This window comes from Lathamus discolor, chromosome 4 (genome assembly GCF_037157495.1).
Source record: "Lathamus discolor isolate bLatDis1 chromosome 4, bLatDis1.hap1, whole genome shotgun sequence".
Classification (NCBI taxonomy): Eukaryota; Metazoa; Chordata; class Aves; order Psittaciformes; family Psittacidae; genus Lathamus; species Lathamus discolor.
In genome coordinates this window covers 30,488,362-30,515,975 of record NC_088887.1, presented here as the reverse complement: position 1 = coordinate 30,515,975, position 27,614 = coordinate 30,488,362, and the positions used below count along the sequence as shown (strand labels likewise).

The window sequence follows — 27,614 nt, the reverse complement described above, 5'->3', positions numbered from 1 at the left end:
AGTGTGCTGCCCCTGCTGCACCTGTAATAAATACACAGCTGGGACTGCTCTAACAGAGCCTGGCCGAGCATCCGTAGCACATTTACCAACTCTGAAGCTGTCAAACTACCACTGCCATGAGGCTGCGCAAAAGGGCAGGCTCTCCTGAGGGTGCTCTTCCTGCCCTTCCGTGAGGGGTCAGGGTTTCTCACTCCGAGCTCCACCCTGGCAGCAGGGATTACCCAAGGCGCAGTGCTCCGCTTCAACGTGCCCCGCACAGGACCTACACGAGGGATGCCGCTCCCGGGGAGCCGGGTCTGCCAAAGCCTGAACCAGGCCGAGGCCGCCGCTCCCGCGGGCCAGCACCCCCCTCACAGCAACCGCTCAACAGCCGCCCGCACGTCCGACTCGCACCCCTACCCCGTCCCCAACAACGCCTGGCGCCGCCGGCGCCACCACCTCCGCACGCCCTCTACCGACTTCCGGTGGCGGGAGGCGCAATGCGGAAGGGACGGCGGGTCCGGAGCGGAAGTGAGTGCTCGCCGGCTGCCGCGGCACGGCACGGGGCGGAGCGGGCGGCCGTCGGCGGCAGGTGGCGCGGCCGGTGAGGGAGGCGCTGGTACCGCGGCGGCTGAGAGGGGGTGAGGGGAGGCTGAGGACCGGCGGGGTGGCGGACGCGCGGCGGCGCCTGTCGGTGTACGGCGGCCCGGCTGTCGCCGTTGCGGGGCTCGGGCCGCGGGGGCGCCGGTGGCGCCAGACAAGATGGAGGAGGCTCCGTTAGCGTCGCGGGTGCTGGCGGCACCGGGCTGCTGCGGCCGGCGGTGCGCGCTTGCCCTGGGCGGCAGGTGGTAGTGGGGCGGGGGTCTGCTGGCCCGGTGCCGGCTGCGACGCTGCCCCTCAGTAGGGCGGTGGGAGACTCGCGGCTGTGTGGCGGCCCCTTTCCTCCTGCCCAGCGAAGGAGGGGGGGTTAGGGTGAAGAGCCGGCCCGGCGGTGCTACCCCCTCACGGCGGGGCTGCGCCTGCAAGGGGCTGCGCTGGAGGGCGGGGGCCAGCGTGTTTCGGACCGGCGGCGTAAAGTCCGCGACCGCCCTGGAGGTTACAGACTGAGCTGAAAGGAAGGGAGAGGGCAGAACCCCCTGCTCGGGCTTTTCAAGAAGAATCTTCTCTCGATGTATGTTTCCTAAGCTTAAACCCTGAAAATTCGGCTACTCACGCGTTTGTTTACAGTTCCTTATTGCTTGCGGGTTTTTTAATTGTTTTAGAGGAAGATCTTACCTCTGGGGCTTACAGGCAGTTTCACGAGCACAACACTGCAATGTTTCAGTCATCAGCCACTGCAGGGGAGGGTTTAAATCCAAACAAAAACCTGGTTTCGTTTTTAGAAAGAAAGCCAAAATAGGTTAACGGTTTTGTATGATCTTTTAAAACGTCTTAGCAGCTTTAGTGTGGAAGGTATACTGTCCTTTGCTACAAGGTCAGAATCAGTAAAATAGATCTAAAAATTGAAGCCTGCTCAGGCTTCTGGTCCTCTGCATTTGGCATTAGTTTATGATTAAGATATTTGCCACTCTTACATATTTGTAGTAGCCAGCAAACATTATTTTCATTCTTTTTTCCTTTTTTTTTTTTTTTTTCCTAGGAAGAAATCCTCTTTAGTAAGTGTTGTGAAATAAGTTCTTATTGTCTCTGAAGCTTTTAAATAAATCCTTGATCTTGAAAGATGTTTCTCTGGGTAATTGTGATTTCAAAACATTGCCGTGTTGTCTTTAGATAGTCCCTGTGTTTGTTTTGGAACATGAAATAAAATAAGTCTCATGAGGTAGAAAGAGCAAGCAAGTATTTTTTTTTTTTTTTTTTCAGTTGTAATTGTTTGCTTATTTTTGTTAAACATATGAAATCTCTAGGAAAGGATGCAAGTCAGACCTGCTTTACAGAAGGTATCTGGAAGTAGAGGAAGGTTTCACTAACATCATCTTGTGTTGGACAGGACTGCCTCTGGTAAAGGCAAAATGGCTTTCAGTAAAGGATACCGCATCTATCACAAGCTGGATCCACTTCCATTCAGTGTGATAGTGGAAGCCAGAAACAGAGAAGAATGTCTCATGTTTGAATCCGGAGCTGTGGCTGTCCTCTGTAAGTCGATATGTTTTGATAACTACCATGTAAAAAGTTGGCAGACTTGACATTGTGTAAGCTGTTTATTTATGGTGTATAAAGAAGCAACTATTCCATTTTCTTATTTGCTAGTGGAGACGCTTCTGATTTAAATAAGGGGAAAAATAAAAAAGATGTTTTCGTATCTCCATCTGTTAAGAGAAAATTTTACACTTTTAATTTCATTTCATCATGCATGTATATTTTCATGTATACTAAATTTTCTTCTAATTGCTTCCAACAGTATCTGCTTATTTCTTTGGTTCTGAACAACCTTTTCTATTTTCGTACCTGGTAACTCATTGAAAAGCTAATTCTCTGTGTTGTATTTTATAATAAAAAGATCTCTATTCTTAAATGGTATATCATCTTAATTTGGGTTTTTTTTGTCTCATTTTGTCTCATGATTTTTGATGGTTTTTTAATTTTTAGTTTTATTTTGTCCCTGTATTTTTAACCTATCTGGAGACTCTGTATTGATTTGTCTTGTAATAAAATGAGTAATATTTTGAGCAAGGTGTCTTGCATTGCAAAATTATTTTTACATGTTTTTAGTTATAAATACATTAAATGCTTCCCTTAAATCCTTTTTGCCCCCTTCCTCCTTTTTTTTTTTTTTTAAGTCATAATTGGAGGACACTAAAATGAGAAGTGCAGAAGAGATCATGGAGCCTATAGATAGGGTTTAAAAATGTAGTTTGATTTATATTCTTCAGAAAGTCTGAGCACCTAGTTGCACAGGGTTAATGAGCTTGGTTTTGACTCTTTTATAGAAAGCTTTCATACTGTAGAAGTATTTCCTTTTTTTTTCCTAAGGTCAATAGCTTTTTGATTAATTCATTCTGGTGCCTGTTTGTGGTTTTCTGGCTTAGCTATTCTGAGCACCCAATCAGAAAATCAGATATTTGATTCACTGCATGGAGTCTGAGTGGACCGAAACCCCTACCTTTCAAGAGGATGCTCTCTCTGTCTTTGAGACTGTAGTGTAGGCTGAATGGGGAGTGTGTTCTCTGACAAGACTCAGAGTTAGAAATGGGATTTCTAAAGAAAAGGGGGACTTGAGATATGTTTCCTTTCTTCAGCATTTGCAATTAACTCTCCTCTGTGTGTTTGCTCCTTGGCAGTGGCATGGTCTCTGTGGCACCTGGCTGTCCCTCTGTAAGGTACTTCATGTTGGGCCACAGAATCATCTGTACTGGACAGGCTGTATGAACAAGCGCTGTCTAGCATGCAGTGTAATCTGTATCTTCAATGTGTGATTAGAACAAGCTGCCAGTAACTGCTAGAGGCCTAACAGTGGGGCATGCCAGCATAGTTGACATTATAGCTGGAATTCAGTGATGATCCTATTGAAAAACAATGAGTGCTTTTCTCCTGTTTTTTTAGATGATATTTTTTTCTGATACAGTTTCTTCTTTCTATGTATGTAAGTAATTTCATTGACTTTGCCATCAGTATTTAAAAGGCATTATGTAGTGTGGGTTGGGTTTGTAGTAACTGCCCAGTCATAAAGCTAGTGAACAGGTTTAGTGAAATCCATAAAATGGGGAAAAATGCTTTAAAGATTTGTGAAAAACTTTATTTTAGCGTGTATTTAGTAAGTGCTGAATACACTGAAGCTACTTCAGGAGAATACATTAAAAAAAATTCACTCCTGAAAGTTATGCTCAGAAAGGACAGTAGGTCACTATTTCTGCTGTGATGCACTGCAGGCATCTGGATAAACTTCTCTGAAAATTAAAAAACATATCAAAGTTCTTGCCCTCTTCTATGCCTCATGTTGTTACCAAACAGAGGAAGTAGACCCGAAACAAAGTTTGAAAGCCTCTCTCCTCTTTGGTTCTGTACTTAGTAATAGCATGTTAGTCTGTAAAGAGTTCTCCTTGGTATTCTAATTAGTAGGTTACAATACAGTAAACATTCATAGTTAGCTAGAAGTAGGTCCTCTGAATATTGTTTTCAGTAAGCTTAACCAGTAAACTGCTTACTCCTTTTCTGTCTGGTAAATGTGTGTATTTTCCCAATGCATATTTAGCTGTGGCATTTTGCTTTGATTTCCTCTTTGCACCTAAACGCAGTAGGTACTGAAACATGATTTTTTTGTTAATGATTGAAAGATCACAATCATACCCTTGAACTGACAGCACAAAAAGCACTAGAGTCCCATAGCTTGGAATTATTTTTCCTCTTTTTCTGCTTGCTGTTTGCTTCTCCTGTTCTTTTTAATACATGGTTAAAGGATTGCAATTATGAGTGCTTGGGGAAGATTTGTAAAGTGCTTGTCCACCCCTGTAATCATGCCACAGAAAACAATCAGAAGATTCTAGTCTGTAGTCTTACAAAATTCCGGATATTGGTACAAATATAAGCTGAAGTTAATGCAAGTATAACCCTAGGGGAAGATTTCCCAGATATTTGTAAAATCCGAGTGAATAGATAGAAAAATGGTCAGATCAAATAAATGTCAATTTAAATCCATAGCAATGTCTCTTTAAACTGTTAAAAACTTTTTTTTTTTTTGCTAATGCTTTGTATTCTACAAAAATTGACAATCCTGATCTCAAACTGTTAGACACTTTCCAAATATTTTCATCAGTACTGAAGATAAAATAAGGTGTTCAGCCTTATTACCCTATCAGAGTTCTTACCTTGTGTAATATAGGCAGAACCTAGTGAAATATACTTTATCATTAAAAGTGATTCATGTGGCTCAGTTCTGAGTGCCTTAGTGATCTGCATCTTCTGGAGTATCCATGTATAGAAATTCGTATTTGAAAGAGGCTAAAAGAAAGGAATGAAAGCTTACTGATGCTTTAAATGTCATCTTGGAGTAAGTACATCTGTCATTTTGCTGAGGGAAGGATAACGGTATTAACCTTCATCCCCTTTACATGCAATGAAGCATTGCAGGATGATTCAGAGGATTTAGTTAGGCCTCTGTATGAAATGCTACACAACTCAAATGTCGTGTGATTTTCAGTGCATGTTGTGCATGTACTGAATCTGTTATTCCCAGAAAGGAAGAGGGTCGGAGGGGTAGTTCACAGAGGTGGTTGTTGGCATAACCACTCAGCCTTAATGTGGAAGCAGTCCAAGCCATATTCCTGCTGGAAGTTTTCTTTGTGCTGCTTGTAATGTGGATTAGCTAATGCTAGTGTGACCAGACCATCTGAGAAACACTTTCCTTGCCTTTATACGTTTGATACCTCTTCTCTTGACTCAGTCCTAGTATTGGATTAGCCCAAGTTACTGAAGTCTGAGAGGATCTTGCCGAGCTTGCCCCTCAGGGCCTTCTAAGAGCACTTAGTTTTTAAATGTCATCAGCTTTACTGCTGATTTGTATAGAATGCAGTGGGAGGATGGCATACATGTATTTTTTCTTATTTGACATACAGAATAGACAGTATATTTATTCTTTGAAATAGGACTCCTTAATGAGGTACCTTACCTGTAAACGTTTAATTGACTGAGCAGGAGGTGATGTCTCTCCCTTTTCCTCTCTGTGACTCATAATGAAGCAAGTAGGAAGCTGTCTTTACTCCTGTCGCATGCGATGAGTAAAGGAGAATGTTCTGTCATCTGGGAAAATACTGAGCCCTGAGTGGAGAGAGCAGGAGCTTCGTGCACATCTTTTGACCTGAATCTTATGGTAACGCTGAAAAGAGGGCAGGTGTGAACAAGAAGAGGCACTATGCCCGCCCTGAGCTGTCTCTAGAGCTAGATAAATAGCTGTAATAATAATCTGTGTGCAGCAGGCATCCTGGTACTCGTATTCATTCTTAGCAATGCTACTCCACTACCCATCCACATTCCACTTATTTTTAAAAAGAAAATCCTTCCACATTGCATTCTTGAAGAGGGGAAGCAGATATGCTATTATCTATCTACAGGAGCAGATGGCATATAATACTTCTACGAAACATTTTAAGTTGATAGGGTGCTTGATGAAACTTAGACACCTGAAGAGAAACATGCTAATGGATACATTTGATGTGCACTTGCTATATATACATTATTAAGGAGATATATATATCTATATGTACACACTATATTCTGTATTCTTGCAAACAGAGGGTTTTTTTCTTTGGTGTTTGCTGTCACCAGTAATAAGCTGTGACTGAGTGATTCTGCCCACACCCCTGATAATGTTTATGCAGAGTTTTGAGTGGATCCACATCCCCTTAACTAGGGAAGGAGAGTATTTCCAAGTAATTCACTACATTCTGCTTTTCACAATGGTATCCTATAACAGAAGCTTAATATAAATACTGTCCTGTTATATATACATATATAAGGGTGCAATAATAAGAATTAAAATTCTTCAATCAATAATGTATCCTCTGAAAAGAGTGTCTCTATGTTAGACAGGAAAGATCAAATATGGGCTGAGGTAGAAATAGTTGTTGAGTGTATTTTGATGTAGTACTGTATTAATTTGAGGCCAATTTGAAGGGACTACAGTGCAAAAGTTGACAGCAATTTCACCTTCCTGTCTTTATTACTGTTTTTACTAAATGTCATCTTCTGGACTATGCCTTCCTATTAAATAATGTCTTAAAACACTTAAGCTGCAGGGAAGCAACAGCTATGGTGGGTGCCAAGGGCAGCTGTGCCGGTGAAGGAGGCTGTAACTGTCTTCCTGTCAGCAGGTGCTTTTCCTAGGATTCTGCTAGGATTCACTGTCCTTTCAAATCTACTGGAAAGACGATCTGCTCATAGCTTTCCAGACATGCATTTCAACAAAATCACAGTTTAACTAAGACTGTGTATGCTAGCCTAGAACACACTGAAACATACAAGAAGTACAGTAAGAATCTTCGTAGGAGGTTGGTGGAGGCAGTAACTCTTGCCTGGGAGGACTGTGACCTCTTTGAATGACGTGATGGATCTGCAAGAATTTGATTCACAGTTCTGGAAATACTAAGAAGTTATGACAGAATCTGAAGGCTTTTTTCATCTTAAAGTAGACTAGCTTTACAGAAAGAGTGAAGACTATTCTGTATGTTTACCACACCCCTTTGCATGATTTTAACATGGGATTTCACTGACAACAAATAATTCTTTTTATGGATGTTCCCTTTCCAGTTCAGTAATTTTTCATTTCTGTGGTAGCAGACATGATTGTAAAACTCTTAGGTTTGCCCTACTGGACATCCAATGAATGATAGGTCTTGCTAATTAAATGTCTGTTAAGACACTTAGTTTGTCTGGTTTTGGACTTCTCAGATGTAACTTAGGAAAAAAATAATTAGCATTTCTACATTTAAGTAATTTGGTAGCATTTTGCATGCTAGCCTCTAGTCAAATAAAAAATGGCATTTTGTACAGGCGAAAATTGCAGTAGTTGGCTTTCATGTCAAATAAGTGTATTTTAATCAAAACATTTGGTATTAGAAGAAAATCTTTGGAGATTATTTGTGCTATGAAGTTTTATTTTCAATGGAGGACATGTAATTGAGTCATCCCAAATCAGATGGAAAGGAGTGCTTGTAGGCTGTTCTATAGGTCAGCTTTGTTTTCACACTTTTATTTCTCAGTTTGGATTTTTCCCCCTTGTCAGTGGTGCTAGTTGAAATGACACATTTTGTGAAGTAAATTTGCATAGTATTGAAGAACAGAGTTAAAGCAAGCAAGCCTTTTATTTGCTCATCTGTTACAGTTATGTATTTTTTTTTTAACTTGCTGTTCCAAAAAATAATGGTTTTGTTTGTTTTCTGGTGTATAGTATTTGAATATAAGTGCTAACATCTAGACATGTCTGGGGTTTTTCATTGCTGGGTAGAGATGATTTGTTATTTGGGGGTTCCTCCTTATAGTCTTAGAGTATATGTGTTGATTATGGTAACATATTAATGTCTTTGTGAAGTGAATAATGGTGAAAAGCAAATGTGAAGTGAAAATGAGTTTCCAGAGGCACTGCACATAATTTCAGGAGGGTGTCTTTGTTCTCAGTTCAGTGTCCCGTATTCTAGCTGGGAATTGTAGCCACTAACTTCTAATGTTTTGTTGTAGCAGCTCGTGATCCCACCAAGAAGGGGACATAACTGTAGAAAGTCTAAATGATAACCTTTAATACGATTTTAACTTTGTAATACGGAATTAAGCAGAATACCTGTTGAACCAAGGTGTCCTGAAGACAAGATTTTCATGGGGGTTCCATTTGCATAATAGTAAGAGGGCTGACATAATCACTTTACAATCATTGAATCATTCACCTTTCTTAAATAAGTTAGTGATTTATAAGGAGTGATTATTACAGATGCGCCCTTGTGATTTAACTTGGAGCAAAAGAGATGTTTAAAGATACTATGACCTATTAATTTTTAATAAATATTGACTTTAAAATATTTTATTCTTTTTCTCTTGATGCTGCATATGAGGCCTGGTGGCTTTTTACAAGCATGTATTACAACTGGACATGAAAAATACATTAAAAGTTTTGTGATTTTTTTTTTTTTTTTAATATGTGTATGCTAAATAGCAATCACAAAATGACAGAGTTCTCAGGTTTTGGAGAGGTAAGGAAGGGAGTCAGCAGAACTGCTACCTTGGACTTCCTGAGAGCAGACTTTGGCCTGTTTAGGAGGCTGGTTGATGAGTCCCTTGGGAGGCAGTCCTGAAGGGCAAAGGAGTCCAGGAAAGCTGGACATTCTTCAATGAGGAAATCTTAAAGGTGCAGGAGCAGGCCATCCCCATGTGCAAAAAGGCAAGCTGGCAAGGATGAAGACTGGACTGGCTGAATGGGGAGCTTTGGCTGGAACTCAGGAAAAAAAGGAGAGTTTATGACCTTTAGAAGAAGGGGCAGGCAACTCAGGCGGAGTACAAGGATGTCATGAGTTTGTACAAGGAGAAAATTGGAAGAGCCAAAGCCCAACTAGAACTTGATCTGGCTAATGCTGTAAAAGACAATAAAAATGTTTCTGTAAATGCATCAGCAACAAAAGGAGAGTAAAGGAGATCCTCCATCCTTTATTGGATGTGGGAATAAATATAGTGGCAAAGGATGAGGAAAAGGCTGAGGTATTTAATGTCTTTTTTTGCCTGAGTCTTTAATAGTAGGACCACTTGTTCTCCAGGTTCCCAGCCCCCTGAGCAGGAAGACAGGGATTGGAAGCAGAAGGAAGCCCCCATAATCCAAGGGGAAATGGTCAGTGACCTGCTACACCAGTTAGACACACACAAGTCTATGAGGCTGGATGTGATCCACCCAAGGTTACTAAGGGAGCTGGTGGAAGTGCTCACTGAGCCACTTTCCATCATTTATCAGCACTCCTGGCTAACTGGGGAGGTTCCAGTTGACTGGAAATATGACAGCAAATATGATGCCCAGGGATGGGAAAACTACAGGCCTGTCAGTCTGACCTCAGTGCCGGGGAATGTTATGGAGCATATCATCCATAGCATGTACAGGATAACCAGGGGATCAGGCCTAGTCAGCATGGGTTAATGAAAGGCAGGTCCTGCTTGACTAACCTGATCTCCTTCTCAGACAAGGTGATCCACTTAGTGGATGAGGGAAAAGCTGTGGATGTTTTCTATCTAGACTGTAGTAAAGCCTTTGACACCATTTCCCACAACATTCTTCTGGAGAAACTGGCTGCTCATAGCTTGGACAGGCATACACTTCACTGGATAAAATACTGGCTGGATTGATGGGCAGTGGCTAATGGTATGAGGTTCAACAGGGCTCAGTGCTGGGTCCTGCACCTGGGTCACAGCAACCCCATGCAGTGCTACAGGCTTTGGTAAGAGTGGCTGGAAAGCTGCTCAGTGGAAAAGGACCTAGGGCTGGTGATTGACAGCTGCAGAACACAAGCCAGCTTGTGTGCAGGCAGCCAAGAAGGCCAACAGTAGCCTGGCCTGTATCAGAAATAGCACAGACAGAAGAGCTAGGGCAGTGATTGACCGCCTGTATTCGGTACTGCTGAGGCTGCACTTTGAATCCTGAATCCTGTCTTCCGCTCTGGGCCCCTCATGGCAAGAAAGATGTGGAGGTGCTGGATCATGTCCAGAGAAGGGCAATGAAGCTGGTGAAGGGTCTGGAGATTAAGTTTTACAAGGAGCTGTTGAGGGAACTGGGATTGTTTAGTCTGAGACAGTCTCAGGGAAACATAGAGTTCTCTACATCTACCTGAAAGGAGGTTGTAGTGAAGTGGGTGTTGGTCTCTTCTCCCAGGTAGCAAGTGATAGGACAGAAGGTAACGGCATCAAGTTATACCACGGAAGGTTTACACTGGATATTAGGAAAAATGTGTTCACTGAAAGGGTTGTCAAACACTGGAACAGGCTGCCCAGGGAAGTGCTTGAGTCACCATCCCTGGAGATACATAAAGGTATGTAGGTGAGGTGCTTAGAGACATGCAAAGCTATAGAAGAAATACTGCCTTGTAATGTTTTGTGTCCATCTTTATATACAGACATATGTATGTTAGCATTGTCTACTGTTTAGTGCTCCTTTACAGTATAATTTAAAATCTGTTAAGTCCAGTGTTATGGATGAAAGTTGTCATTCCAATTGTTAATTTCTGTCTTTAGAAATTGCATGTCTTAATTTGTTCTTCTTCGTGAGTAACATCATTTTATATTTTTTTCAGACAACTTTAATTATGTTTGCTTACTTCCAGCTACTTAAAGATACAGTAAATAAAAAAGTCAATTTCTCAAGGCGAAATAGGTCCATTAATTTGCGGGACTTGGGTATTTTGTTTTCTGAGTGCATATTTGTATTAGTTGCAATTCTTTTCAAGATGTGGAGCTTGGAAATCAAAGTCAAAAGGGTTCTCATGGCTGCAGACCAACCTGCCAGTCTGGGAAGAGGTGTTCTCATTCATTGACAATGTTAGAGAGGAAACGCTTTCGGAAGTGCTCTTGAAGATGCTCTCTCCTTCTGTTGGGATTACTTTAGCCTTCCCGTGGTTTAACTTCTAAGCTGCAGTTCACCCAGTTGGTAATTTCAGCTGTTTATAGAGGAAACTGAAAGTTGACTTTGCATTCACTGAATGTAAGATGCTGTAGTGATGGAGTCCCTTCAGTGGCTCTTGCATATCCAGCTGTATCCGATGGCTTTGCATGCTAAATGAAGTGAGAGAGCATAGATCTTCATGAAGCTTACTGCTTTGGTGAAGAAGAGTTAAATATGATACTAATTGGAAGAATCCAGATGGTTCCAAAGCATTTACGTTGTTATTCATACTGTTTGGTACAGGGTGATATGAAAACCTGAAAATTTAATTTTGGTATCTTCAGATCTTTTTAGGTCCCTTCCAACCCTTGGGATTCTGTGATTCTGTGATTCAGAAATGGGAAATGCCATGTTCATTGGCAGTAATAGATTACACTCTGGCTTGTGTGTTTGGTTTTTTTTTATTTTAGCATCCATTGCTCACTAGATTCCGTAATTCTTTCATCTTGCGCCTAGACTTGGGTTCCGCAGAGGCAGTAGCTGAAACATGGAGGTGGGTGAGGATAGGCCAGGGCCCTACAGATGAAGTGAACCTTCTGAGGTGTGTGATGTTAGCTGTTTTCCCATGTGAACAAAAGATAGGAAAAGCGCAGGCAGTACGAGATGGAAATACTTACATACTCACTGTGGAAAAGCTTTGCTCTGAGTTCACTGTGTATTAGATCTAATGTAATTGAAAAACATGGTATGAAATGCTTTTGTTCGGTGCTTGGATGATTTGCTAAGAAAACAATAATTCACTAACCACAGTAAGTTTTTAAATTTCCATTTTTTATGTTTGTTTTTTCAACCCTTTGCTGCTTTATCCGCAGTAGCCTTATTTGTTGATCTGAATTTACAAAGCCCATATTACTTCATTTACTTCAGGCATTTACTTATTAAGGGATTTACTTATAATGGGAGTTCTGTGCAATGGAAAAAGAGAATAAATCCATAGAAGACAGGAAAAACATTCTTCTGAAATGTCGCTAAATGCTTGCAGGCATTTAAGAAAAATCCTGCAAAAGGTTTGAAACTAAACCTCAATCTTTCATTAATAATTTTAAATGAAAGAGGACTGTAACAGTTCTCTGGTTACCAAAAGTTGAGTTCATAGGAGTAGGTTGACATCATTAAATGCTTGCTGGAAGAATGGATTCCAGGTTTTGAAGCTTAGAAGTTGCTTTTTCCAGCCTGATGGTGATCTGGTTAAGAAAAACATGGTTTGGTGATGCTAACAAAATCAGTGTCTGTAAACAATATGTTTAGATTGGCTGTGGATCTCAACACTTATTAAGGGTGAGGACTTTGGAAATAATCATGCTGCTATAATTCTCTTATCTTTAGCATCTGGTTTAAGGGAATACAGTGTATCAGTGCAAATAGTTAAGCTTTTAAAATGCACTTAAAACATTGAATGAGCTTAGGTTTTGGGCTGAGGTTAGCTAGTTGTTTCTTCTGTATTGGAGTTTCTTATCCACTTTAATAATGAAGCTGGTGGACAGTTGAACAGAAGGAATAGGCTTGTGCACAGGCAGAGAGATGCTAAGCTGAGGGAATACTCATTAGAAAAATTCACAGCAGCAGTTCTGAAGAAAATACAGCCAGTGTGAAAGAGAGCACAATACAATGCCAGGGCAATAGGTGTTTTGATTTATGCTTTTCTTTATGTGAAATTCTGGTTTTTTTATTGTCAAAGTGAAAATTAATTATCAGGTAATTTCTGAGGAGGGAGAAGGTGCTGATCCTTGGTGATTCAGAAATCTTGATCCCTGTGGATCCAGTGGCACAGCTGGAATTGTTGGTTTTTGCACTTAAATTGCAGTCTCAGTCATGAGCAAAAGTCTCAGGACAGGTGGGATCTGCAGCATCTCCATCACCTGGCTCTGCAGTCAAGCTTGTGGGTCTGGTTTTTTGGGTGCTGATTAAAGTTCTAAAGTGTACGTTAACTCCCAGGTAAACAGTGGTAGATATATTTCAGTTTCTTCTAAAATACTGCTTCCCCACCCCCCCCAAAAAAAAAAAAAAAAAAAAAAGTCTATGAAAATTGTGTTTTCCTAATCTAAGACATGGCTTTTAAATACCATTATCTTGTGGACCTACCAAAGATTTTATTTGCTTGGAATACATTTAGCACTAGTTAAAATGCGCTTGTGATAATCCTGTTTACTTATCTGGAAATAATACTGCCACATCACAGTTTTATTCTTAGAGATTTATTTTTTTCATGGGGGAAAAAAAAAAGCAGCATTTTGCAATACTCTTAAGTAATTAAGGGAGAGCATATCCATGGAACTCATTTGCCTGTTTTAGGTGCTTTTTATATTAAGAGATGATGATGTTAAAAATGCCAGTGTTCTCCTTTAATATCACTTGGAGTTTTTGCAAGTCCTATTTTTGTTGCCTAAAAACATAGCATGATCATAATTTGTCATAAAATCAAATACTCATTTTCCATTATAAAATGCCATATGCTCATACATTTTGATTTCCTTCCAGAAGTTTCACATAAATGCTACTTTTGTAATCTCAGATTCTCAGTTTAGAGTGGACTCATTCTCCCTTTCATAGTGTATGGTCTTCTGCCTCACAAGATCTTACATTTTCTCTCTGTAGCTTCTGCAGAAAAAGACACAATCAAGAATACCTATTCCAAAGTAATGGACGCATATGGGCTTTTGGGTGTATTAAGATTAAATCTTGGTGAGTAAAATACATAAAGCCTTATTTTTTCATTTGGGAAAGAGAATTGCGCTGCTCCTGTAAAACTGCGCAGCACAGGATGCTTGCAACAGGAACTGGGCTCTGTTGCTTTTTATTTTTTGTCTTCATCAAGTAACTTGCAAGTTTGGAGCACTCCCAGATACGAGGGAGTGGACAAAAATAACTTCCTTTTCACAATCCCTGTTGTTTGCAGCACAGTTTCTCCTGTTTGCATTTTCTTTTCTTATGTAGAACTTGAAAATGAGTTCTTGGTGTTGGTTCTTTTTATACTTTTTTCAGGCAAACTAGAAGTCAGGATGTGTACATTTAAGCATATGAATGCATTGAATACGTCACACTCCGCTAAGATTCATTCTGTTATATGTGCCTTTTCTTGTTTTACAGGAGACACGTTGTTACATTATCTGGTTCTAGTAACAGGATGCATGTCTGTGGGAAAGATTCAAGACTCAGAAGTTTTTCGAGTTACTTCCACCGAGTTTGTATCATTACGGATTGATTCAACAGATGAGGATCGTATTTCAGAAGTGCGCAAAGTTTTGAACTCAGGCAACTTTTATTTTGCGTGGTCTGCAACTGGGGTCAGTTTAGATCTTAGTCTCAATGCTCACCGCAGCATGCAGGAGCACACCACTGACAATAGGTTCTTCTGGTGAGTTCAAAGTGCATTTTATCAGACACTGTGTAGAATAATACATGCCTGTGCAGACTAATCTGTGTCAAGTTTTTAGCATTGCCTTTATCAGCTCCTAAATGTACATCTTTGTCATGAAAATGTTGATGAGATAGAATAGCGTTATTTTATCTGTAAGGATGTAAGTGTATTATTAATGATATAAGGTTTCTATGGCTACTTGGAGTTTCTTAATTGGAAGGCACTGTTTTTCACTGCTTATGATATTGCTTTGATATGAACAGTTGTCGTGATGTTGTGTTTCAGCTTTGGTGTCTTAATTCTCCATTAAGTGTGTCAATTTTTTTAAAATCAGTAAGGTAATAGAGCTTTAAAGAAAATTTTCATCCTTTGAGCATTCTGGATTCTCAGAAGGTACGGTGTTTATATGTAGTTTTCAAGTAGGTTTCCAACATATGAAAGGGCTTTTAAAGTTTTATTGTACACATAATTATCGTATTGCTGTTTTTGTTTAAACAGAGTGGGTAGGCTATGCTACAGTGCACATTGCTTGGCTGCTGAATTCAGGATCTATTTACAGAGTAGTTTTGAATAAAGTACAGGTTTTCACACAGAGAATTCTTGGTAAAAGGAATTCTGCTGTTTCTGCCAATAAGCAGCTTAAATAATGCCAGTAATGCATACTGTTGTGTAAGAAATCCTGCTCCCATATTTTCAGCTGTGGTTAAAAATGGTGTATGTGTCCATGAACTTTGAAAGGGTCATGAAGGTTTGGCAGTGTGCTGTTAGAACAGGTGAAAAGCTACATCTGCCTGCCTCTCCTGTCCAATATACAGGATGCCAAACCAGCTCTGCCATATGTGCCAGTGCTACTCTACACTTTGCCATTGTTATGATCAGATTGCTCTGTAAGACAAAATATGTGTATTAAGACAGAAAATAAGCTCTTGTCTTCAAAAACACATCTACTTTGATGTAGGCTTACAGGAGCCTAGCTGTAACTTGCTGTCTGTCTCTGTATCTGGGAAAAGACTGGGCTCTCCATTGATAAGTCAATATTTGAAGACTTGAGAAGTGATGATGCCTGTTGACCCTGTCCAAATAAGCTTGTCTGATTTTGACCTCTGTCATAAGACTTACAAAGTTACCTGCCTTTTTTTTTCAGTAAGAATCAGTCCTTGCAGGAGGTAGATTGAATGTCATAGATTCCAAGAATAGGAATGTAAACATTAAAGTCAATAACAGAAAGTATTCTGCTTATGCACTTGTAAGCTTTCTTGGGGTTTTTTTCTATTCAAAAGTTCCAGTCCCAGATTGCTTTCTCAGTTTCCTGTTGTAATACTTTTCTGTAGAGTGAATGCATACTTGGTTTACAGGGTTTGAATCTTCATTAATAATTGAACTGAGGTGTTTTATAAGTTTGTTTTGTTTTTTATATTGGAAGTTAGAATTTATTGGAAGTTAGAATGAAAGGGCTAAAATTGAAGTGAATAGCTTCAACCTTTCAATCAAGTATGTTGTTTTCTGGGCAGTTTCCAAAGAAGATCAAAAGCCAAGCCCCACTAAAGTGGGACTCTGTCTCTCACAAACCCCAAACTTTAGTCTTATTTACTTACTACAGTGCTGATTGGTACTACTTAATGCACAGGTATATGTTGTGGATCTTTCTTTCATTTGAGTTGTAATTGGTATTAGAGAACAGTATATGTAATATGTAATGTACCAACACTTAACCCTGAAATTTGTATTTACAGAAATTTGAAAATCAGATGGCTATCAGTGTATTCAGGGAAGCTTGTCTGGGCAAATAATGCCTTATGGTGACTTATAATAGAAATGATCAGTGTATGTTGACAAAACTTTTCTTCTAGATTTATTTTGTGATGATGTGAAATTGAATGGTGCTTTACCCATCACAAAAACGTAACCCTGTAAATGGAATTCTGGCTTGCTTTTTTGCCAGAGTCTGTAGTCTTTGGCTTCTCAAAGCGTGGCTGAGTGGAGAAATATAAACAAGTTTGGAGTGTTGTTTTTCCTAGGTGAAGAGCAGAGGCTATAAGGGCTATTTTTTTAAGAGCTGTTATTTTAATTAAAATTCCTGGCTTCACCCCCTATTCTTATTGTGTGAACATTTAAGCTGTTCTCTTGTAAACTTTGCTGTTTCAGGTATGCTTAAATAAGAGTTATATCATAAAACTATAACGTGCCTATTTTTATTTTCTTATTTCTAGTAGTGGGTGTAAAATATAAGAAGTTAGTAGCTGGCTTAACAGTTTGAGCTGTATTTTATTTCCTTCCAGTTATTTTTTTTTTCTTTTTCCTGATAGGAACCAGTCACTGCATTTACATTTGAAGCACTATGGTGTGAACTGTGATGACTGGTTGTTACGTCTCATGTGTGGAGGAGTGGAGATAAGGACAATTTATGCGGCTCACAAGCAGGCAAAGGCTTGTCTCATTTCACGACTGAGCTGTGAGAGGGCTGGCACCAGATTTAATGTTCGGGGAACAAATGATGATGGACACGTTGCTAACTTTGTTGAAACAGAGCAGGTATGTTACACTACAGTGCACATTGCTTGGCTGATCGATAAGCATGTCTGTGGATAGTTTTGTTGCCCTAAATCAACAGATCACAAGTCAAGTCTGTGATCAGCAGATATTTGAATAGTTCCTTCGCTGCTAAATAAAGAATCTAAGTAGGTTACATAATTTGATGATCTTGGTTTTCAGTGTAGCTTAGGGTAAGGGCATGCACCGGTCTGCATTTCAATAGCTTAAGAAGCTGTTATCCATCAGCTGAACTGTTGCAGGTGGCTGTACTTCCTTTCAGCCTCCTGGGCTGTAGGTGAGCATGTACTTCTTTGGGCCTGAGATAGTAATAAAGTAAAAAGTCTTAGAAACAAACAAAAGAGATTTTTGGCAAATACAAAGTACCCTGTGCTTCAGGAAAGATAAAAGCATTCCTAGGGTTACTTAACACAGCTCCTGTGAAAGGTAGTTCTTAAAGCCACTGTAATTCTGCTACATTTGATTGAATACCTTTGCCCTTATTATTCAAAAATGCAAGAAGCTATTAAATCATTCTTTGCTGGCCTTTCTTTGGTTACTTCTTATGATAATCTAGTTGTGAAGAGGTTCGTGCAACAACATGCATGTGAGTAGGTCTCTTTGGTTGACTCACTGACACTTTGCTAAGTTTTGGTGACTTCAGTAGGATTTTATCCAGGAAAGGATCTGTTTGTATACATCCAGTTTCAGTAGTTAGGACAGAGTGGTGTACAGTTTCTCCATCCAAGTTTTTTTGCTAGGCTGATGTCACTGGATGACTGGCATGTCATTCCACTTAAACATATGGGAAACTTTAGTAGACCATTGTATTTTGGATTCTGATGCACGAAATCTGTGCAGGTGCTCTTAGTAGGCGGTATTGTTACTTTGTGTGCATTGGGTGTACATTATAACTGTTCCTACAGGAAGGTCTTAAAAAGGTTTTTTTAAAACAAGTTACTCTTAGCAGTGAATTCATTCAGGCCCCAATAACAGAAGCGTGTTGTGTTTTCTTAGATGTTATGAATCATGATTCTGCAGGGGCGTATGAGACTGCCAGAACTTCTTTTATGAATTGTTCAGAGTGTAGAGAGAGAGGAGTCTAGGGAACATGATTAATACTTTAGCTTGTAGTGTGGAATATGTAATATGTAAATGTATTTTATTTACCCTGTGTTTAGCTAAGGCTAATAAACCTAAACCCTTACACTCTGTACTTCCTATTAACACTAATGTTTGGGGTTTTTTTTCATCTCAACAGGTGATATTTTTGGATGACTCTGTGTCATCTTTCATACAGATTCGAGGATCTGTTCCATTATTTTGGGAACAGCCAGGTCTGCAGGTAAGCAGGAGATAAATTCAGTCACACAGATAATTCTTATTAATGTCTTTTTAAACATCTTAACATTTAGGCTCTTCTGCACAGTTACCTGTCAGGATGAGGTCATCCTTCAGGAGCAAGTTAGTGTTATTGTTTAATTCACCATGCTTGCTGCTCTCAAGTCTCTGAATGCTGTTTTGCATAAGATTTGAATGGCCACCGTGTTTTAGATGTTTTCTCTTTGAGATTCTGAGGTTTTCTGTTTTAATTTAAATTGCTGTTTTAAAATAAGTTATCTAAGGGCATCCAATGAGACTGTCTTCTGCTGAATTGCTCTTGATGCTATGTCTTAGAAAGGCAATATGGATCAAGTTTTTGTAATATAATTTTATCCCCATTTTTAGAAAAAAAGAAGAGGAATTTAAGAAAAGTGTAAAAAAAAGGAGTGCACACCATAGCATGAAGAATAAATTTTGGAGATTTCATTTAGAAAGTGAAATGAATTTTTAGGCCATATTTAGGATCAAAATAGATCTTTGAAGAACTGTTCATCAAATGCGTAAAGACAAATGCGTAAAGACATTAATTTAATGCAATCTTCATGTCATAGGTGGGATCCCATCGTGTCAGAATGTCAAGGGGTTTTGAGGCGAATGCACCAGCTTTTGACAGGTGAAAGAATGTCTTAAACTTTTGTTAATGCACTACAAACCTCTGATAAGTGATACATCAGAGGGATGGAATATGTTATTCCAAATGGGAGGATCTGTCTATACAAATGTGTGATTCAGCAAAGCAGCGGAGTGCTTGGGCAATTTTTCAGACTTCTCACAGGACTGTTTGTGCCTTTGAGTGCTTTGTTGAAAACTGAAGGAAATTTAAAATAGTGAAATACTTTGTTAAATTAAAAAAACAAAAACCAAAAAGTAAAATCTATATTTTGATTTTATTCCTGCCATGGCACTTCAGCTTCATAGCCTTATGGTTCTAGCTAAATGTATGTTGTTAAATTGTTGCTATTTATCCTAATTGAATAGCGGTCAGCGGTTAGTGCTGTTACTGAGTTTTATTGATTTGTTTGGACATGACATAATGAAAGGCTTGCAGCAATGAGAGTACCCAGTACATTTCTGCAACATCTCAGCCGGTGTTGCAGGTGCTTGTATTAATTTCGTACATGCCAGAAGGTGAGTGTGGAATTTTTCTTCTGTTAACAGGCATTTCCAAACTCTTAAAAATTTATATGGGAAGCAGATAATTGTAAATTTACTTGGGGCAAAAGAAGGGGAGCACATGCTCAGCAAAGCTTTTCAGGTGAGTATGACAACTCTCTCACTGTGCATGTCCTTGGAATTTGCCTGTTTGTGATGAAGCTTTTATATAGACTTCAAAAATGGAGCAGGTATGCTGTGCTCTACCACTTGTGATTAAAATTGTATTATCATAAAAACAGTGCTTAAGATACAGAAAGTGTTTAACTATGTTCAGATTAGTTACTTTACTGAATAATTCTAGCAGCAACAAAGACAGTGTTGAGGGATTTTAAGTTATTTTCATATTTCATGCTTAATAGTGGCTTATTTTAAAAATAAATCCTTTTTGCACTATAAAATTGGTGAATAAATAAATGATACTTTGTGGTATTTAATACTGTGATGTTTATTTTTAAAATCTTTCCCTTGGAATTCCTCCTGGATATATTCCTTAATATTTAAAAAAAAAAAATTAATCAATTTAAATATAAAAGCTGGTTCATGATTAAACAGGAATGTTTGTTCAGAAGATATTAACTGTAAGTGGCCATTTTCATGAATTCCCACTAGTTAGGTTAAAAACAACTGTCACGTTGTACTGACAATTTGAGAAGTTCTCTCTGAAGCCAGAGAACACTAGCCATCTGTTATTTCCCTTTCCCTTTTTCCCTCTCCCTTTGTATTATAATGGTTGAATGTCTTAATGTGATTCACTTGTATCTTCCCTGTATCCAGCAATCCTGGTAGGAGACATTAGTGCTCCCAGATGCATATCAATGTAGATCATAGCTTTGCCAACAAAGATTATGTGAGCATTTCAGGATTGTTCAGGGAATATTAAGGAAAGTTTTGCTCAGGCCACCCTTCACAGCAACCTAAATAATCAAACTGGTTTTTTTAAGTAGTAGTTTATAGGGAGTTTACTCAGTCCCTGTTGCCAAAAGGTGTCTGAAATGGTGACTCTTCATGAGAAGGATTTCCACTGAAGCAACTCATTGCAAATCAAAGCATTTTAACAGTAGAAGAGGCTGTAGACTGTCTTGGTTACCCCTAGTATAGTAAGGAAAATATTGATTTTGTGACAAGAAAGAGAAACACACAGGGAAATATTCATCAGTTTGAGTGATTTGTTGAACAATAGTGATAAAAACTATTTCTTTTTACCTAAGAGAAAGCATGTAATAAAGAAGATAGCTAAGAAAACAGCTTCAAAAATATTTGTAGCCTCTTACTTAGCTTATGCTGCTATGTGTTCAGATATTGGTATATTTATATCGTTTTCCTCTCTTTTTACAATGTCAGAGCCATTTGAAAGCATCTGAACATTCAGCTGATATCAAAATGGTGAACTTCGACTATCATCAAATGGTTAAAGGTGGAAAGGCAGAAAAACTGCACAGTGTGCTTAAACCTCAAGTCCAGAAATTCTTAGAGTGTGGATTTTTTTATTTTGATGGAAAGGAAGTTAAAAGGTTTGTGTGTGTGGCTTCTGTAAATGTCTTCAAATTAAATGATGTTTCTGAGATGTTTTTCACCCATTGGCAAGAAGAGAAGAGAAAAAATGTTACTTGTTATTGTATTTTTGTTGTATCCAAGATGGTGCTTATCAACTGAAATATGAGTCGCTTATTAAAATTTTGTGTCATTCTGAATATGCTCTAAAAATTTTAATGGAAAATATCTCTGAGACATTGAGGGGGCATGACTTAATTTCAGGCCATTGACCTGGTAATTTTGGTGAAAATGGGCACTCATCCTTTTTCTTGAGTGCACCCATATGGGCTTTAAGAATGTGTGGTTTTCCATGTTCCTGTATAATGTTATTCGTATTTTCCTCAGTGATGGAGCATACCGTTTTCTGTTTGTTGTAAATGCTGATGTTCAGTGCAATCTTTGTGTGCACCTAGGTCCCCCATTTGGGAGATTAAGTTCCCCACAAAGTATGAATGGGATGCATGTTTTCTGCCCTGTTCCGTACTTCCTACTCCTGCTGTACTTGTTCTTCTGTTCCCATTTCCACACCCTTCTTCGTAGAGCAAAGACTGTGCTTATCTCAGCAAGAGCAGGGAAGCAAGGTTAGAAATAGGCAACATTCCTCCTCTTCTCCCTTCCACACCCTTCCTCCTTTTAATTAATACCAGAGCAAACTGTGGAGTGAGATTCTTCATGGGAGAGAGAATTGTTGTATGAGGGGATTGTGCTATGAGCAGTGCGGTTTCATCATTTCTGGTGTGTTAGAAGACGGTTCCAGTGCCACTCTGCTCTAACCTGGGGCAGGTTGTACTAGTCCTGAGTAAAATTAATGGGAGGGTGCTTAGGTCCCCTCTCCACCTCAAAACATCACTGACCATTCTCCAAAAAGCTTTAAAAGTGTGATATTTTGTGTTGGGGGAACGCCGTGGGTCTTGATGGAGATGCAGACAATATTGTCACCCATCAGACTGACAACAGAATGAAAGCAAAGTAGGCTGTGGCTTGTGATAGCTTGGAAAATTGTGTCTTTTGTTAGATACAGTGACAAATTGTATCAGTTAATGGACCATCTACTTTGGAGGATGTCAGGGATTTTTTTTTAAGAGAGGTAGCCAGTTGCTTCACATTTCATATCACATACAAAGATAGTAATGAAAAAAATAATCTTGGAGAAAGTTCTTCAAAACTTTTTACAATTTATAGTTAGATCTACAAGTAAATGTGATGAAGCCTTTCTGACTTAATTGGGCAGTGTGTAGTGGGAATGATAAAAGTAAGGAATGAGTGTCTATCACTGGAAGAGCCATCAGAATTTTGTACTTATTGCTTGGCAAGAAGAATGTGGATGTTGCCTGATATGATCCTTCTGAGAGCTTCATAGCACAAGTTAATGGGCTTCTCAAAGAAAGGGGAACAGATCAGGGTGTGTGACGACCTCAAGCATCTGCTAAGCTAAGGGGAAGGGGCTTATTTTTTATTTTTGTTTAGGGGGGAAAGAGAAAGTAATAAGGGGTTGAAATTGGCTTTAGTTTTATCACAAATTCTTGTTACTTTTAGTTCAGTTAAACAAATCCAAAACAGTCCTAACTGTTTAATTTTTCCCCTTTTTGTTTCCTTTTTGTTTTAACTAAAAGTTACTATTTCCCTGAGATTCCTGGGAAGTGTGTTTGTTAGGACTGTTTGAAAAGAAAACTTAATCCTGCATAACACTTTAACCAAGCGAGCAGGGAGAACTGAGAAAAAGTGAAGAAGACTCATGTTGTTTTCAAAAAATAAATCAGATTTTTATAGTGAGGACCACTGCAAAATTTACTGTTGTTATTGGAACTAATCCTCTATTGCTGATGCATTTATAAACATACTTGTGATGACAGGAACATTGCCCTGACAATACCCTGATTTACTGTTCTGGTTCAGATCTTGATGTCCCTGTCTTTGTTGATGGTATGTGTGTTAAATGAGTTATTTCAGTTGTTTTCTCTCTCTGTCTCTCATTGTCCTTGGCACAGATCTCAAAGCGGTACTGTCAGAACAAACTGCTTGGACTGTCTGGATAGAACAAACAGCGTACAAGCTTTCTTTGGCTTGGAGGTAGGAAAAACAGTTCCAGATACACAACTCCTCCGGATGCTTCTGTAGCAATAAGGCTGTAAAAGTAGCATTACCTTCCCTGTGAAAGATGAACTGGAATAGGTGGCAGTTTGATTTATAGCATGATACTTTTCTTGTTCTGGAACAACCAGATCTTAGTAGTTACAGAAGCAGTAGTTGTGTAGTACTTGTAATTTAATGTTAAATGATAGTCATGCAGCAGTATGAAAAATTTTAATTCTTTTTTAGGTGTCAGTTTCTTATGTCTGTTAAGGTTCAGGCTTGCCATTTTAGAAGAGGTGGTAGTATTGTAGTCCTTCACAAAAACACTTGCATTCACAGCTACTCTATCAGATAAGTTCTTTCAGGATATAGGATTACTGTTCTTAGCATCTGCCAGTGCTTTGCGTTCATATTTTCACAGCATTGGGCTCTGAATTCTTCATGGTACGGTACCATGGTTGAGGCTGTAGCCACACTCAAATTGAGTAGTCAGAAATTAGTCATGGGATTCAGTTTTCCTGCAGGGTTGTGCTTCAGCATATTGGCTTGTTGTTGGAACAAAAATTCTAGCCTGAAGGCTTATACAGTAGAGCTTGAACACATGAACCTGATAGGAATTGATGGAGTAAAATAGTACTGATTGGTCTAAAAGAGCAGTTCTGAAAAACTTTTGACAGCTCCACTCATCTTAATAAACTAAGTTTGGCTGCTAAAGGTAAAATCCTTAGTGTGTTTAAAAATAACAACTTATGGGTGCTGTAACATGAAACTAAGTAAAATGATTATTCTTTTGTTTTCTGAGTTTTATTTAATTAAAATGCTCTTGTTCTAGCATCTGTAGGAGGAATTTCTATAAGAACAGCAAAATTCATTATCTGTAGAACAAACATTTCTGATTTCGGAATATGTAGTGCTTTGCTGCTATGTTTACAGAGTTAACATTGATGCCAATTCATTGGTGTTTAAGTCAAACAGAATGCTGAACTGTTTACTCTCATGCAAGTACTCTGGAAATTTTTCTCTTAACATTCGACATCAGTAAATACTGTAGCAGTTACAGTACAGTTTGAGAGATCTGCTGCTTTTTTCTCCGTTTTTTTCAACTCTGCATGCGTCATAGGGGGCCAAACCTTTTAATTACAAAAATCAAGGAAAATAATTCTTCTTACTTAGTTCACTGTGAAAAGAGTAGCAACATGCTTTGAAAATCTCACAGCATTGTATTGTGTTATGTAGTTTGTACCTCTGTCCATCTTCTATTAATTTGCCATGGGAGAAACAAATGATTACCTAGTCTTTCCTGGTCCTAAATCTGCTTGCTGGAGTTATGATAGTTTACTGTAGATAGAAATGCAAGCTTGAAGCAAGGAATGAGAAACATTGCCTCTTGTATTTTGCTGATAATACAGTAGTTTTATATGACTTAAGAATGAACCTTTATACAGTTTTAATACATATAGTACTGACTAAGCAAACTTAGCTTTGCAGCTCTATTTTTTCCTTTCTCATCCTTTTAAGAACTGGATTAAGTATTTTCTTCTTTTTTTGTTTTAGACCAGGTGGGAGCTGAAATTATGATTTCAGCTAATATATGAGAGCTAAAAGTCTAAAACTAATTAAGAAGAAAACAGTAAATCCCCATGAGCTGCTTAATTTTAGAATTATTTAAATGAGATATTTGAATTCTTGCTTTTTTAACATGATTGATACTTAATATAACAAGTACCGACCTCTGGATAACCACTTAAAATTACAGTATCAAGCACCTAATTTCTAAAGCTTCTTGTTTATTTTTACTTAATTTTATCTGCAAGTTCCCTGTTGTAACTTCTGTTAATTTCTGACCAACATTCAGAATTTTGCCTTTGTGTCATTATATGTTCATCATTTTAGACTCCTCCTTGCTGTTGGACGCCTCAAGGTTTTAAAGATTTTTTAAAGCTCTTGAAAATAGCATTTTATTTAGTTTTAATTTTTTGTATTTATTTTTAGTATTATGGTGGTAGCCACAAAATTTGCTTGACTTTTTTTAAATAATCATGATTTCATAAACCAGGATTTCAAACAAGGTACAATGTCCCATTATACGTCCATGAGCATAGTGTAACATTTCAGTAATGTATTTAAATGTAAAATAATCATAGAATCATGCATTTTCTATGTACTGTATGTATGCAATTTAAATGCATTTTATGTAGACTGTGCATTGTGGAAAGTTAATTCAAGTATATTGACTGGTAAGGATAAAGGATTGCAGTGGGTTATGCATGAAAACAGAGTGAATGAGAAGCCATTCCTGTTTCACTGATCCCATGCTCTTTTGCTGCTTCAGAGCTAATAATAGAGCTTAGTGTGTTTAGTATTATGCTCTTTTGGGAAAAACGTGAATTGCTCTAACTTTAAATTGCGTAAGTAGAAAGACTTGGGAACCAAAAATTGATTACCTTAAAACTACTGGATTTTTAAGTTGAAATATTTACAAATCAACTTCATAATTCTTTTCCTACATTGCTGCCTATCTTTAAAAGAAAATTAAATGCCGGAGGCTGAAGTTGCATGTATGGTGTACCCTCTCAAACATGACATGCCGTCAGTTTATTCAGAATGATACATATAAACCAAAGACTTTTTTTGTGCACATATGCTGAAAAAATGATGAATCTTTTAATAAATGCATTTAAACATTTTTCTTTTGCAAATGTTGTCTTCAACTGTTGCAGATGCTAACAAAACAACTGGAGGTGTTAGGATTAGCTGAGAAGCCTCAGCTGGTTACTCGTTTTCAGGAAGTTTTCCGATCCATGTGGTCTGTGAATGGTGATTCTGTCAGTAAAATTTATGCTGGAACTGGAGCCCTTGAAGGGAAAGCTAAGGTAAAATACATTTAATAGAAACTTCAGCAGTATTCCTTATGGGTTTTTACAGATTTTGTAATTAATATAGCAGTTATGAGATTTTCTTTTTTTAAATGTGCTTTGTTGTAATCATAAAAAACCCCAACCAACTAAACAACAACAAAAAAATAACATAAAGAGGTCAGTTATGTTCATAACCAGATCTTGTTTCAGTGCATCCTTTCTCAACCATGCCCATGCCTCCCAGATAACAGCGTTCTGCAGGAAAGGATGAGGCTCAAAGCTTTCATTTCTTTAGATCATAGTTCAGAAAAATGTGTATTCAAATCAGCTTTAGTTCTTTGAATATTTTCATTTTTCTCTCTGTACCTCTGCCTCCTGTTGTTTCAGTTTCATTCACTGTGTCACTGTATTTGCTGCACATTGTTGTTCATACTTTTTAGTGTTTATTAACAGTGTTAAAATCACTCAGTTGCAATTGAGTGGTTTTTGTTTGCATGTTCCTCCAGCTGTTTCTTTTTAGTTTTGCAATCAGTGAAAAAAACCCCTAAATTCTGTTTGTGCCTTGCTTTCTAATGTTGTGATAACAATTCCGTACTACATGACAGTGTAATGCTCTGTTTCTTTTCAACTTACTTTGCCTTTTTGGATGCCTAAGTTGTTCACATTTTCTAATTATTTTATTTTTCTTCTAACAATGTTGCTTTTTTTGTTTCCATAAATCTCTCTCTTATTAGGTGATACATGTCAAGACAAACAAATGTTGAACCATAATAATTATTGCCCTTAGTTCCTTCAAGAATTTATTTTCATACTGTTCCTTTATTCAAGAGTGGGCTGCTTCTCATTCTGTATCATATACTGTGTACTCATAGTTGACTTTTGTTTTTCCATCACTTGTTCATTCAAACCATATCAGGGTCCTTCTTTGCACATGTACAAGGCATTGCAGTAAGCTACATAAAAAGAAGTAAAATAGAAATTGTTGTTTATTCTACCCTTAATGGATGCATACAAAACTTTTTCATTTGGGAATTGCTTTTATTTTAGTGTAGAGTGGAATTTGGTTAAAAGTGTTTGGTTTTATTTTCTTACAAAAATGTCACCCAGACTGTCAGGAAAACTACAGTAAGTATTTTATGGGGTATTTCCCCTTCTCCCGACTTTTTCATTCAACCTTACTTGTTTCTTTTCCTAAATAAATAATTTTCTGCCATTCATTTGGCTATTTAAATTTTTTACTTTGTAAAATGCATTTACTGTATTTATGCCACCATTTTAATGTCTGAAACACAGAGTACATTTACTCTGCTGTCTTTGTAATAACACAGGATCCCTGCCCTGGTACAACTGTTAATGTGTACCACATCTTACAAATAAGACACAGCTCCCTGATGGAAGTCCATCTATTCAAAGAGGATCTTTAATACTTGCAAAACCATACAGTACTTGCCATTATTTCAGTAAAGCCTGACCAGGTCACTACTGAGTATCTTCTTGAGTACTCTGATAATATATAACAAAAGGTAGTTTTCTAAGTTGTTAGTTGTATTCTCATTTCTCAAATAAAAAGTTTGATGGTTGCCATTCTTTTCTTGCTCTTCAGTCTGATACTTTGAAGTCTAAGAGTACT

At 38.3% G+C, this 27,614-nt stretch overlaps 1 protein-coding gene across 7 annotated transcripts in view; it reads left to right on the top strand.

The window, feature by feature from the left end:
* The first annotated feature begins 469 nt into the window (after positions 1 to 469).
* SYNJ1 (synaptojanin 1) overlaps positions 470 to 27,614 on the top strand; it is a 64,695-nt gene continuing 37,550 nt past the window's right edge. For 2 of the 7 annotated variants that reach the window (XM_065676819.1, XM_065676818.1), the window contains exons 1-10: positions 646 to 2,112; positions 13,691 to 13,777; positions 14,183 to 14,450; positions 16,760 to 16,985; positions 18,244 to 18,327; positions 18,917 to 18,978; positions 19,524 to 19,620; positions 20,862 to 21,031; positions 23,042 to 23,123; positions 25,847 to 25,999. In XM_065676819.1, coding sequence (XP_065532891.1) covers positions 1,989 to 2,112; positions 13,691 to 13,777; positions 14,183 to 14,450; positions 16,760 to 16,985; positions 18,244 to 18,327; positions 18,917 to 18,978; positions 19,524 to 19,620; positions 20,862 to 21,031; positions 23,042 to 23,123; positions 25,847 to 25,999 — 1,353 coding nt within the window. In that variant the 5' untranslated portion in view covers positions 646 to 1,988. The other 5 variants (XM_065676816.1, XM_065676814.1, XM_065676815.1 and 2 more) reach the window with 5 other exon arrangements.